Here is a 14,120-nt window from a genome sequence, read left to right as displayed (position 1 = left end):
GGATCCAGGCTGTAAACAGGCTCTGCAACATCAAGGGAGGAGAATAGAAGGGATCAGAATTCTGAATCACACAGACTTTAATGCAAAAGATTCTAAGATCCCAGATGTATAGCATTTGCTGAATAAAAAATTGTCAAGAGATCATGATAATATATCTGGAGAGAAGGAAGGAGCGTATTCACTGAAATATAAATAACATTTCATTTTATCTTGAATGAGACCTTGCAAAAGTAATTTGTTTGTAAGGAACATAAGTGGGACACCTGGGTAGCTCAGTGGTTGAGAGTCTTGCCTTTGACCCAGGTCATGATACCTGGGTGCTAGGATCGAGTCCCGCATCAGGCTCCCTGCTTCTCCCTCTGCCTATGTCTCTGCATCTCTCTGTGTGTTTCTCATGAATAAATAAATAAAATAATTTTTTAAAAAAGGAACATAAGTGATACCTGGGAAAAAATTCAATGAATTTGGGAAAATTTGGGTTCTTTGACTCAAACATTTCCTCTTCTGTAAATATTAGTTTTGAGAGTTCAGATTCCAGTTCTTTTTTAAAATGTATTTATTAGAGAGAGCACACATATGTGAATGGGGGAAGGGACAGCAGGAGAGGGAAGGAAGCAGACTCCTGGCTGAACTGGATCCCAGGACCCTGACATCATGACCTAGCCAAAATCGAGAGTGTGATGCTTAACCGAATGAGCTACCCAGAGGCCTCCTGATTCTATTTCTTAATACTTATTAAATTTCAAAGATTCCATTAAGATAAAAGTCTAATTCAGTATCATAGGGAGCATATATTTTCCCCATTAAAGAGCACTATACATTTTTTTATTGGAGTTCAATTTGCCAACATATAGCATAACACCCAGTGCTCATCCCATCAAGTGCCCCCCTCAGTGCCCGTCATGCAGTCACCCCCACCCCCCCGCCACCTCCCTTTCCACCACCCCTTGTTCATTTCCCAGAGTTAAGAGTCTCTCATGTTCTGTCTCCCTTTCTGATATTTCCCACTCATTTTTTCTCCTTTCCCCTTTATTCCCTTTCACTATTTTTTATGAATGAGACCATATAATCAGTTCTTTATAGATCTTGGACACTAGCCCTTTATCTGATAGGTCATTTGCAAATATCTTCTCCCATTCTGTAGGTTGTCTTTTAGTTTTGTTGACTGTATCTTTTGTTGTGCAAAAGCTTCTTATCTTGATGAAGTCCCCATAGTTCATTTTTGCTTTTGTTTTTCTTGCCTTCATGGATGTATCTTGCAAGAAGTTACTGTGACCGAGTTCAAAAAGGGTGTTGCCTGTGTTCTCCTCTAGGATTTTGATGGAATCTTGTCTCACATTTAGATCTTTCATCCATTTTGAGTTTATTTTTGTATATGGTGTAAGAGAATGATCCCAGTCATCAAAAACATCCCAAGACACAAAGTCCAGAGCCAGATGGCTTCCCAGGGGAATTCTATCAAACGTTTAAAGAAGATACCATACCTATTCTACTAAAGCTGTTTGGAAAAATAGAAAGAGATGGAGTACTTCCAAACTCATTCTATGAGGCCAGCATCACCTTCATTCCAAAACCAGACAAAGACCCCACCAAAAAGGAGAATTATAGACCCATATCCCTGATGAACATGGATGCAAAAATTCTCAACAAGATACTAGTCAATAGGATCCAACAATACATTAAGAAGATTATTAACGATGACCAAGTGGGATTTATCCCTGGGATACAAGGCTAGTTCAACACTCGGAAAGCAATCAAAGCGATTGATCATATCAGCAAGAGAAAAAACAAGAACCATATGATCCTCTCAAGAGATGCAGAGAAAGCATTTGACAAAATATAGCATCCATTCCTGATCAAAACTCTTCAGAGTGTAGGGATAGAAGGAACATTCCTCAGCATCTTAAGAACCATCTATGAAATGCCTACAGCAAATATTCTCAATGGGGAAACACTGGGAGCCTTTCCCCTAAGTTCAGGAACACGACAGGGATGTCCACTCTCACTACTGCTATTCAACATAGTACTAAAGGTCCTAGCCTCAGCAAATAGGCAACAAAAAGAAATAAAAGGCATTTAAATTGGCAAAGAAGAAGTCAAACTCCCCCTCTTCACATATGACATGATACTGTACATAGAAAACCAAAGACTCCACCCCCAAGATTGCTAGAACCCATACAGCAATTCGGCAGTGCGGCAGGACACAAAATCAATGCCTAGAAGTCAGTGGCATTTCTGTACACTAACAAATGAGACTGAAGAAAGAGAAATTAAGGAATCAATCCCATTTACAATTGCACCCAAAAGCATAAGATACCTAGGAATAAACCTAACCAAAGACGGAAAAGATCTATACCCTAAAAACTACAGAACACTTCTGAAAGAAATTGAGGAAGACACAAAGAGATGGAAAAATGTTCCATGCTCATGGATTGGAAGAATTAATATTGTGAAAATGTCAATTCTACCTAGGTCATTATACATTTAATGCAATCCCTATCAAAATACCATGGAATTTCTTCAGAGAGTTGGAACAAATTATTTTAAGATTTGTGTGGAATCAAAAAGACACCGAATAGCCAGAGGAATTTTAAAAAAGAAAACCATAGCTGGGGGCATCAGAATTCCAGATTTCTGCTTGAACTACAAAGCTGTGGTCATCAAGACAGTGTGGTACCTGCACAGAAACAGACACATAGATCAATGGAACAGAATAGAGAATCCAGAAGCGGACTTTATGGTCAATTAATATTCGACAAAGTAGTAAAGACTATCCACTGGAAAAAGACAGTCTCTTCAATAAATGGCGCGGGGAAATTGGACAATCTACATTTTTTAAACTGAAAACCAGCTGCCTTCTCATTAAAATGTAGAAATGAAAAAAATTAAAATTACTTAAATGAATTGTATTTATATTACCTTTAGTAAACCGTACCTATTCTACTAAAGCTGTTCAAAAAGATAGAAAGAGATGGAATACTTCCAAACTCATTCTATGAGGCCAGCATCACCTTAATTCCAAACCAGACAGAGACACTACCAAAAGGAGAATTATAGACCCATATCCCTGATGAACATGGATACTAGACAATAAGATCCTACAACATATTTTTTTAATTTTTTTATTTATTTATGATAGTCACAGAGAGAGAGAGAGAGAGACAGAGACACAGGCAGAGGGAGAAGCAGGCTCCATGCACCGGGAGCCTGATGTGGGATTCGATCCCGGGTCTCCAGGATCGCGCCCTGGGCCAAAGGCAGGCGCCAAACCGCTGCGCCACCCAGGGATCCCAGATCCTACAATATATTAAGAAGATTATTCACCATGACCAAGTGGGATTTATCCCCGAGATGCAAGGCTGGTTCAACACTCGTAAACAATCAGTGTGATTCATCATATCAGCAAGAGAAAAAACAAGGACCATAGGATCCTCTCAATAGATGCAGAGAAAGCATTTGACAAAATACAGCAACCATTCCTGATCAAATCTCTTCAGAGTGTAGAGATAGAGGGAACATTCCTCAGCATCTTAAAAGCCATCTACGAAAAGCCCACAGCAAATATCATTCTCAATGGGGAAACACTGGGAGCCTTTCCACTAAGATCAGGAACACGACAGGGATGTCCACTCTCACCACTGCTATTCAACATAGTACTAGAAGTCCTAGCCTCAGCAATCAGACAACAAATAGAAATAAAAGGCATTCAAATTGGCAAAAAAGAAGTCAAACTCTCCCTCTTCGCAGATGACATGACACTCTACTAGAAAACCCAAAAGCTCCACCCCCAAGATTGCTAGAACTCATACAGCAATTTGACAGTGTGGCAGGATACAAATCAATGCCCAGAACTCAGTGGCATTTCTATATACTAACAATGAGACCAAAGAAAGAGAAATTAAGGAGTCAATCCTATTTACAATTGCACCTAAAAATAAAGGATATAGTTTTATAAATTATGTTTATGCTTGATTTATATGAATGAAATAGGTTTTTGAAGTAAAATAATAATGTATATTCAATCTTATGTTTAAGAGTTTATGCTGTTGTTTGGGAAGGAGATTTATGATATTTATCATATTTTCAAAAAAATCCATAGTCAAAGAATGTTATGAGTAACTGAGTAGCTATAACTGGTGCAGTTAACCAGATTACATACTTTCTGAATTTCTTAACACATTCATTTTCACTATTTATTATATTTAACATAACATTTTTATAAAATACCCAACAAGAATTCAGTTTCATAGTAGGATAATCAAATCACCTACCATTGAAAAAAGAATGAAATTAATAAGCCTTTTAATGAATTCCACCTCCCTAATATTTTGGTACTGCCAGATGGTTAAGAGAAAATCATGCAGTGCTTAGTCTTTTATTCAAGAAGAGGAATCATAAGGCTGGACCTCATTCCTTGAATAGAATACAAGGCAGCCTGCATGGTATAGAGTCAGGAAACATCGGAAAGATCTCTTATTTGTGCCCCTGTTTTACATCTAGTCTGCGAAGTCTCCTTTCTCACTATTGATGGTATTATATCCTAAAATTAGAAAGAAGTGTGTATATATTCTTGGAAGAGGTAACTGATGTATTTAAATTTAGACATCAGTATAAATTACTGTTATGCTTTGCTTAATGGAAAGTAAACTTTGAGAGTAGAAAAGAGCAAAGAATATCAGGTCTCAGAAGAACCAGAATGCTATGGAGAGAGTAAAGATTGAGGGGTGGGAAAAGGGGAAATTCCCAAGGTTTTTTCAATATTTTACTTAATGATGCTTTATTATGTTTGGGTTCAGAAAAGGTGAGATGGAATTGGGAAGATAAGAAGGCAAACAACAAAAAGTAAATTTAGTGTTTTTATCCTTGGCATAAAGGAGAGAGTAATGTTTATGTCTGTCTAATTGCCTTTTATGAATTGAGGAGTTTGTGGGGGGAAAGACCTAAAAACTTTGATCAATATTAATAAATCCCCTAGTCATCCCTAGAAATCAGGGTAGAGCTCCAGAGGTATTTCAGTGTCCAGGTTACAGTTGAGTTGTATGTTTATCATTGATTCATTGTCACTAAGAACTCCATGTTTGGTCCCAATGCAAAGACTTGCATAGCTTCTTATAGAACGGGCTAAAGAGTCTGTGTTTTCAGAGTAAACTGATCACAGAAAGATCATTAAGTGAAAGATTTAAAATGCAAGCTCCTGATTATGTATAATTCATTTTAAAGCATTGTTAGTTATTAGGAAACAATATGGGATAGGCATAATGTTGGGGGAGGGATTTCATAATCTAAGAATCTCCACTTAGGTATACACACTTAAATCAGTGGAATGGCTATTTTCTGGGTGGGTAAATTCAGTTTCACATTCCTAAGTATTATTTATCTATCTAGATTCTTCAGGCATATAAATGAGGAAACTCATAAGACCAGGAAAAATACTTAAATTCATGCTCACCAAAGAATCAGGTACTCATTTTTTCCCTATCATATTCCTATTTACCAGCAACTAAGGCCATATTTACCTGCAACTAAGGCAGTGAAAGCATTTATACTATCCACATATCGTCATTCTACATTTTATTTCCAAAACCAGTAATCATGATACATTTTTCCGTATTTTTTTACATTTAGCTTTTGCTTAGATGATACCTGGAAAGGGCCTAGTTAATATCCATCAGATATTCTCTATTTCATCTTCTTCATCACTTCCATCATAGTTGAGATATGGCACAAGAATACATTGAAAATATTTATAGACAGAGTATTGATTTGAGGAATTTGAAGGGATTGTGTATTAATAAAGAGAACTCCTCACTGCTAGTGGAATTTCAGAAATTTTCTTGGGCCTCAGGTAATAGGTCATAATATTCCTCATGGCAGCCTTCATATCCCTGTTCCTTAGTGTATAGATAATGGGGTTTAGAATGGGAGTGAACACAGTGTAAAATATGGCAAGAAGTTTATCCACAGGGTAAGTGGTAAAGGGCCACACATAGATGAAAATGCAAGGTCCAAAGAACAAAATTACTACAGTGATATGGGCAGCCAGTGTAGAAAATGCCTTGGCCATTGCAGCGGAAGACTTAAACCAGACAGTGACAAGAATAATGATGTCAGAGCCAACTAAGAGAGAGAAAGTGCTTACGGAGAGAATACCACTATTGACTACAATGAGTATTTCAATGATGTAAGAGTCCAGGCAGGCAAGTTTGGTCACTCGAGGAAGATCACAAAAAAAGCTGTCTACTACATTAGGTCCACAAAAAGGTAGGGTCACGGTAAACGATAACTGACTTAATGTGTGCACCAAGCCCACAGCCCAGGAGACTATTACCAGGACAGTGCACGTCCTTTGACTCATGATGACTACATAGTGTAGAGGTTTGCATATGGCTACATATCTATCATAGGCCATGGAGACAAGTAGTACCATCTCTCCTCCAGTAAAAAGGTGAATGAAGAATATCTGAGCTATGCAGCCATTGAAGGAAATGGTCTTCTGTTCACTCAGGAAATCTACAATCATCTTAGGGGTAGCAAAAGAAGCCTGACAGATGTCCACAAAGGAGAGATTTCCTAGGAGGAAGTACATGGGGGAGTGCAGACTGTTATCAGAAGTTACTGTGATGATTATGAGAAGGTTTCCCAGCACAATGATGACATATAACACAGAGAAAAAAACAAAAAAGAAAAGCTGGAGCTCCTGAGAACTGGAGAGTCCCAGCAATACAAATTCAGACACCACTGAAGAATTGACCTTATCCATGGATCCAGGCTGTAAACAGGCTCTGCAACAATCCTAAGGGAGGAGAAATAGGAAGGGATCAGAATTCTGAATCACACAGACTTTTAATGCAAAAGATTCTAAGATCCCAGATGTAATATGCATTTGCTGAATAAAAAATTGTCAAGAGATCATGATAATATATCTGGAGAGAAGGAAGGAGCTTAGGACAATGTTTAAATAACACTGAAATTTTTTGTCTTCTCATTAGAACCCCTTGAGTTTTGGATAGTCTTAATAATCTGTCACACAATAGTAAACAGGCTTATCTATGAACTTATTCATGATCACAAGACAGGAAGAGTCACTCAAAGCCAGTTCTGTGGGCTCTGTAGATTGGCAAAAATAATTTGCATATATTGTTTTTGTGGTCATCTTCCATAATTAACTGTAGTAAATCCTTAAGTATAACATTATCTTTAACTCTTCAAGAGGTATTTGTGGCTTAGTGTTTATTGTGTGATGTAAAGTCACACTGATTGTTTGACTGTAGACCGTTTTTTTTGAGCTTTGATTCTACATGTCAAAAAAGATAGGAGGGTAAAAATGCCTACTTTATGGAAGGTTTTGAAGTTTAAAAATGGTAGTTTATGACTTTCTTGTATCAAAATAATTATAATACAATAGATGTTCTTAATATGTTAATACCCCCATAATAACAAATTTTTACCTTACTGCTATTGTAGGAATCATAAAGAATTGAGACAATTCCTACTAAGAGATACTGGTATATATTATCCAGGTCTATAATTAAACAACTCAGTTTGTCAGTGACTCATCATGTAATTTCTTAAAATGCATATTATAACTTTACCTTAATTATCTAAAACTAATTTCTACTCAATTATTTAGAAGCAGTACCTAAATTTTCTTATGCATTTTCTTTGCAGATCAAACTTAGGCTGAGGCCAGAGAATTGTTAAGAGAATAGATCCTACAAATTCTAATTGTAAGGAGAATTTTTTCCTTTTATTTTTATTGTGTCTGTATAAGATGGTGGGTATTAACTAAATCTATTGTAATAATTATTCCAAAATATATGTAAATCAAACCATCGTGCTGTATACCTTAAACTTATACAGTGATGTGTATCAGTTATTTCTCAATAAAACTGTGAAGAAATTAGATTTAGGCCAATTTATGCTTCCTTGTTTTACTATTATCAATGGCCTTATTAATACATCTTTATAACTGATGAAAGAATAGTTATTGTAGGGGTTTTTGCATAAAGAGATAAAAAATAATTGAGTTAAAATGTCTTATACTCCTAAAAATATTTTTTGGGGGAATCAGAATAATCCTAATAATCCTAAAAAGTAATCCTGCATCTCTTTTTTTTTTCCTATAAGGATGCAGCTCTGCTATATAAATCTAATTTCATTGAACCAGAAAAACTTTCAAGAAGCTTTCTTAGGAAACCATATTCTGACAATTAATTTGACTATAGTTTTAGTAAGGAACCTGAATGTTATGTAATCTTAGTCCCATGTAAGGACACAAATATCTTTTACTGCCTGTTTATTTCATACATGAAACCAGTCTTCTTAAGTCCCTAGGATACACCCTCAAGTCTTTTTTTTCACCAGCTTTATTGAATTATAATTGACAAAAGTTGCATACATGTGATATTTTGACATACATATACAGTGTGTTGTGACTATGACAATCAAGCTAACATATCTATTACCTCAAATAGTTTCCTTCCTTCCTACCTTCCTTCCTTCCTTCCTTCCTTCCTTCCTTCCTTCCTTCCTTCTTTCCTTCCTGTGAGAACACCTAAGATCCACTCATAGTAAATTTCAAGTATATAATATAGTATTAGCTGAAGTCACCATGCTGCACACTAGATCTGCAGAATTTATTCATCTTGCATATCTGAAACTTTATATCCTTTGATCACCATAGCCATTCATTTAGATGGATGTTGGAGGGAAGCAGAATATACAAGCCCAAAATATATCACTTTGGCATATTGATTATTTTGAATTAAAGTTACTTGAGAAATAGCCTGTGCAAGAACAACTTTGACCCTCCTTTGTTTCCCTGAAAGCAGGAGATAAATGTCTCATGTGAGAGGTACCTTCCCTATACTACAAGGCTAGAAGGCATCCTTATCACCAATGTAGGGAGTTTAGGGCTGAGAAGTCCATATAAACAAATATTATTACTTCTTCACTGATTTAATATCTTAAGCCCAAACCTCATTGTATTGTCAATGCTTCACAAACTTACTATTTCTTTTTTAAAAGATATAAAACCAGGGCAGCTCCAGTGGCCCAGCGGTTTAGCACCGCCTTCAGCCCTGTGGTGTGATCCTGGAGACCTGGGATTGAGTCCCATGTCAGGCTTCCCGTGTCTCTGCCTCTCTCTGTCTCTGTGTCTGTCATGAATAAATAAATAAAATGTTTTTTTAAAAAAGATATAAAACCTTCCTACTTTGGCCAGTTTTTTGAGTCTCATATTTTTTATGGGACTTCCAGGCATACGAAATTAAATTCGCTTTTCTCCTATTAATCTGTCATATGCCAATTTAATTATTAGATCAGCTAAAGAACTTAGAAGGGAAGAAGGGAAAACTGAATATTTTCCACTCCTACAAAGTAATTTACATGCCATACAGGGAAGCCCTCAAGTACAGAATCATTTCCTGTACTTGCTAGAATGTTCAGAAAACTACATTTAGTCCACATACACCTTTTGCAGACTCTGGAGTCAGAGGAAAAAATTAAGGTGATTCATAAAAATTAAGTGAATTCATTAACAATAATGAATCAGTATTTATAATACCATTAAGAACAATAATTGAGAAGATTCTGAAATATACTGTAAATTATATTATTTCTTTATCTTATGTGTGATTCTTTCTGTTTTCCCCACCTCATTTTTTTTTAGATTTTATTTTTTCATGAGAGACACAGAGAGAGGCAGAGACACAGGCAGAGGGAGAAGCAGGCTCCCTGCAGGGAGCGTGATATGGGACTCTATCCTGGGACCCTGGGGTCACGCCCTGAGCTGAAGGCAGACCCTCAACCACTGAGCTACCCAGGTAGCTTTCCCCATTTCTAAAATAAAGTTGTTCTTCCTCAGATTTATGGATTTGTCATGTAAAATGAACCCTACTTAATGAAAATGTTTATTGTATAGATGTAATGTATATAAATTAACAAATGAAGTAGATTTTTTAGTGAATGATAAATAATAACTTTAAAATCTGAAAAATAATGGAAAAGAAAGCTTGGACTTGTTGAAACCCTGCTAGGCAGCATCAATTGAATTAGATGTTTGTGTTTTTGTTATATCAAGCGATCTGTACAATAGACCTAAAGGGAAATCATTATTTTCCAGAGCTACAGAGGAGAAAACCAAGGATCAGATAAATTTAGTAATCCCTGAGCAATTTATGTAAATTAATTAAATTTTCCCATAATATTACATGGTAAACACAATCCCATTTTGCAGTAAGAAATCAGAATAACAGAGATGATAAATAACTTACCTAGAGTTTTGTACCTGGAAAGTCAATGAACTAGAAATTGAACCCAGACCTTTGACTTCAGGGCTAGCTCTCTGAGTCTACATTCTACAGGTTTATATCTGAATGATGTGAAACCCATACCATTTGTACTGTGCTGTAATTGAACAGTTCCTCAGTATATGTTCTTGGTTCTCATCTTTCTGCCAACTATGAAATACTGGTTCTTCAGGCAGCCCCGGTGGCCCAGCGGTTTGGCATTGCCTTTGGCCTGGGATGTGATCCTGGAGAACCGGGATTGAGTCCCATGTCAGACTCCCAGCGTGGAGCCTGTTTCTCTCCCTCTCCCTCTGCCTGTGTCTGTGCCTCTCCCTCTCTCTCATGAATAAAGAAATTAAAAAAAATACTGGTTCTTCACTTAGCCAGGTTCCTCAACCTGGGCACTACTGACATTTGTGGTTGGATAATTCTTTGGTTCTGAAGCAGTCTTGTGCACTGTAAGATGTTCAGTAGTATCCTTGGCCTTGCCCACTAGATGCCAATGGCATTTACCTCCCCGTTGTGATGATCAAGACATATCTAAGACATTGCAAAGTATCAGGGAAGGCAGGGTCACCTTGAGTGAGACTATCTGACTTAAGCCATCTTTAGCTGGCATTTTTAGTTTCAGCCACTGTCTTTTAATCTTTGCATTTGCTGACAAAGAACTCTGACTCATCCGAGAAATAAGAAAAAAAGATTTCCTAATTCTTCTGCCTTTAGCTGCTTTTCTGACTATTGAGACCTTACCACCCTCAATTATTCCTTTTGATGCCACAATAAGGAAAACTTTTTTATTTATAAATTTATTTTTTATTGGTGTTCAATTTGCCAACCTGTAGAATAACCACCCAGTGTTCATCCCATCAAGTGCTCCCCTCAGTGCCCGTCAACCAGTCACCCCCAGCCCCCGCCCACCTCCCCTTCCACCACCCCTAGTTCGTTTCTGAGAGTTAGGAGTCTCTCGTGTTCTGTCTCCCTTTCTGATATTTCCCACTCATTTTTCTCCTTTCCCCTTTATTTCCTTTCACTATTTTTTATATTCCGCAAATGAATGAGATCATATAATGTTTATCCTTCTCCGATTCACTTGTTTCACTCAGCATAATACCCTCCAGTTCCATCCACGTTGAAGCAAATGGTGGGTATTTGTTGTTTCTAATGGCTGAGTAATATTCCATGTATACAAAGGAAAATTTTTAAATCAAATGTTTTGAAAGACCTGGTTATGATAGCTAATTTTGTTTTAAGTGAGGCAACTCCTGGTATTCCTCTTGAAATTTTTATATTATATATTTTAATTAATACTATTAATTTATTATTTGCTTAATTTATATTATTATTCCTTCATCCATGCACTGCTCCTTATGAATAGATTTCCATTGAGGACCTAGCATAGCTTTCCAGATTTAGTCCTTCCCCTTCTGCATACGTTGTACTTGTTCCCTTTTACTTTATGTTCTTTTTATAATAGATTTTATTTATTTATTCATGAGAGACACAGAGAGAGAGAGAGAGAGAGAGAGGCAGAGACAAAGGCAGAGGGAGAAGCAGGCTTCATACAGGGAGCCTGGTCTCCAGGATCACGCCCTGGGCTGAAGGCGACGCTAAACCGCTGAGCCACCCGGGCTGCCCGAAACTTTATGTTCTTTTCTTTTCTTTCTTTTTTTTTTTTTTAAAGACACATTTATTCAGTGTCATGATCAGACTATTACATTTAGCAATCAACAGCATGGGTACAAAAAAAATCTACATTAAAACCCTTTGTTGGAATGCTTTATACTTTCCACAGAACAGAAACTAAAATAACCTGTTATACAATTAGTCACAAATACAGTCCTTGAGTTTTTTGCCCATACACATGAGTATTGTCTAAAACACGTCTTCTTTGTGGCAGCTAGGCCCTGCCACCACTGTGCTTGGCTGAGTTCACAAATCTGTTGTAGCCTGTAGTTTCCCTGTCACTTCTCTGGCTCTCCTCTCCTGCTAAGCTTTGTTTCCTGGCAGTAATTAAAACCTTCTGCCACTGCTATAGCTGCTGCTGCTGCTGCTGCTGGAACCGCCATAGCCACCTTGGTTTCATGGTTTTGCAAAATCTTGGCCTCCACCACCATAGGGGCCTCCCTAGGAGCCTCTGCCTCCAAAATTTCCTCCTTTCATGGATCCAAAATTTGAGGATTGATTGTTGTAATTGCCAAAATTGTTATAGCTTCCGCTACCCTCCAAAGTTGCTTCCATCATTACCAAATCCGTGATAGCCATCCCCACTGCCACCGTATCCACCACCACCTCGACTGCCACCAAAGCCACCTCGACCACTGAAGTTCCCTCCAGGACCAAAGTTGTCATTCCCACCAAAACCACCTCCACGACCACTTTATGTTCTTATTCGTCTCTTTGTTCCCTCTCTTCCTTGGCATTCTATTCACCACTGTGTGATGACCACTGATTTTGCAGTACCATTTCTCACTATACTCAGTAATCTAAACATGTTTCTGACTATTGCATAGCCGTCTCAGACCATAGCTCACAATTTCTCTCCTCAGGTCAGCTATTTCCTCTTTAAACTTTTCTTCACTATGTAACTGTCACTATTATTCTCCAGGTTGTGAAGTTTTACTTTTTCCTGGATCTCATTCTCCCACTTGTAACATCTCACCACTCCTCAAAGTAGAAAAGCTAGTAAAACTTAAAGTCCTTAGCATGACAGCCAAGCATAGAATATGGTCTGGGTTTACTTATACCCCTTACTACTCTCTAGACAAAACCAGACTATTCAACATTTACTAAGGTGGGGGACAGTTTCTGTTCATTTTCTGATACCCTTCACAGATAACCTTTGAAGGTTTGAAAGCCTTCCTTGAGGCATAAGTTGAAATTTCTCTTCTTGTTAATGTCATATCACTTTGCTTATATGTAGATTATGTGCTCTCCCAAAGTAAGAGTTTTTGTATAGACATTCTTCCTCTGCCATATTCGGTGCTCCTTGTATTCTCATGCTCCTTTTGTATCTTTCACAGGATTTGGTATATAGATGTGATTGGAATATTTTTCATATATGTATTTTAGTATTAGCTGAAATATGTATCACTTTATATCTATCATTTATTTGAGCTTTCACCTTATAATCTAACGGAGACTTTCCCAGTGAATGACTGAACTCAGCAAACCGTAGGCCATGTACATAAACTTCATTTCTATATGGAACAAGAATATTTTATCTCATTAGTAATATAAGCTCATACTTAAGTCATTAAAACCAGTGCAATAATCAAGCCAACAAATGCAAAGGGGACAAAATAAACCTTTTGAATCATAGCATTAGAGAAAATTGATTATTTGTTGTATTAAAAGTAAACCACATTTTGTTTACCAACTTTCTACTAAGTGATATAAGTGAGATACATAAAAGGGAAGAAAATTTCACTCTAGTTCTATTAAGTTAGATTCTATCTGGTCTACTTCAAATGCAGAGTAAGTAAAATAAATCATTAATGAAAAGATATACAACTATACACCTATGACCTGATTTTGGTATTTAACCTCCCATGATTTTTTGGGTTAGCTTTACTGCATAGGCATATGTCCACAAAGAATTATATGGCCTTGATTTACATGTTTATTTGGTTGCTTTAGGTGATAGGTGAGACTGTCATAATGGATTTTTTTAGGTACAGACTCTGTCATAATCTCCAAAGGTAACTCCAGCTTCATACATAATTTCTCACAAATTCTTTTAATCATGCTGAGATGCACGAACATCCTCACCTTGATTCACTTCCTCTGACTTCTAATACATTTTTCTCTCATTTATAGATCTTCTCTAAGGTA

General features: G+C 37.0%; 1 protein-coding gene across 1 annotated transcript; it reads right to left on the bottom strand.

Moving 5' to 3' along the window:
- Positions 1-5,633: 5,633 nt before the first annotated feature.
- Positions 5,634-6,764, bottom strand: LOC125754068 (olfactory receptor 4K5). The gene has a single exon (XM_049104341.1). It carries the CDS (start codon positions 6,758-6,760, stop codon positions 5,789-5,791), a length of 972 nt encoding a protein of 323 aa, XP_048960298.1. The 5' UTR covers positions 6,761-6,764; the 3' UTR covers positions 5,634-5,788.
- Positions 6,765-14,120: the final 7,356 nt, after the last annotated feature.

This window comes from Canis lupus, chromosome 30, assembly GCF_003254725.2.
Source record: "Canis lupus dingo isolate Sandy chromosome 30, ASM325472v2, whole genome shotgun sequence".
NCBI classification, from domain to species: domain Eukaryota; kingdom Metazoa; phylum Chordata; class Mammalia; order Carnivora; family Canidae; genus Canis; species Canis lupus.
Note: the sequence above shows the minus strand (reverse complement) of the source record. Positions and strands in the feature narration are given on the sequence as shown.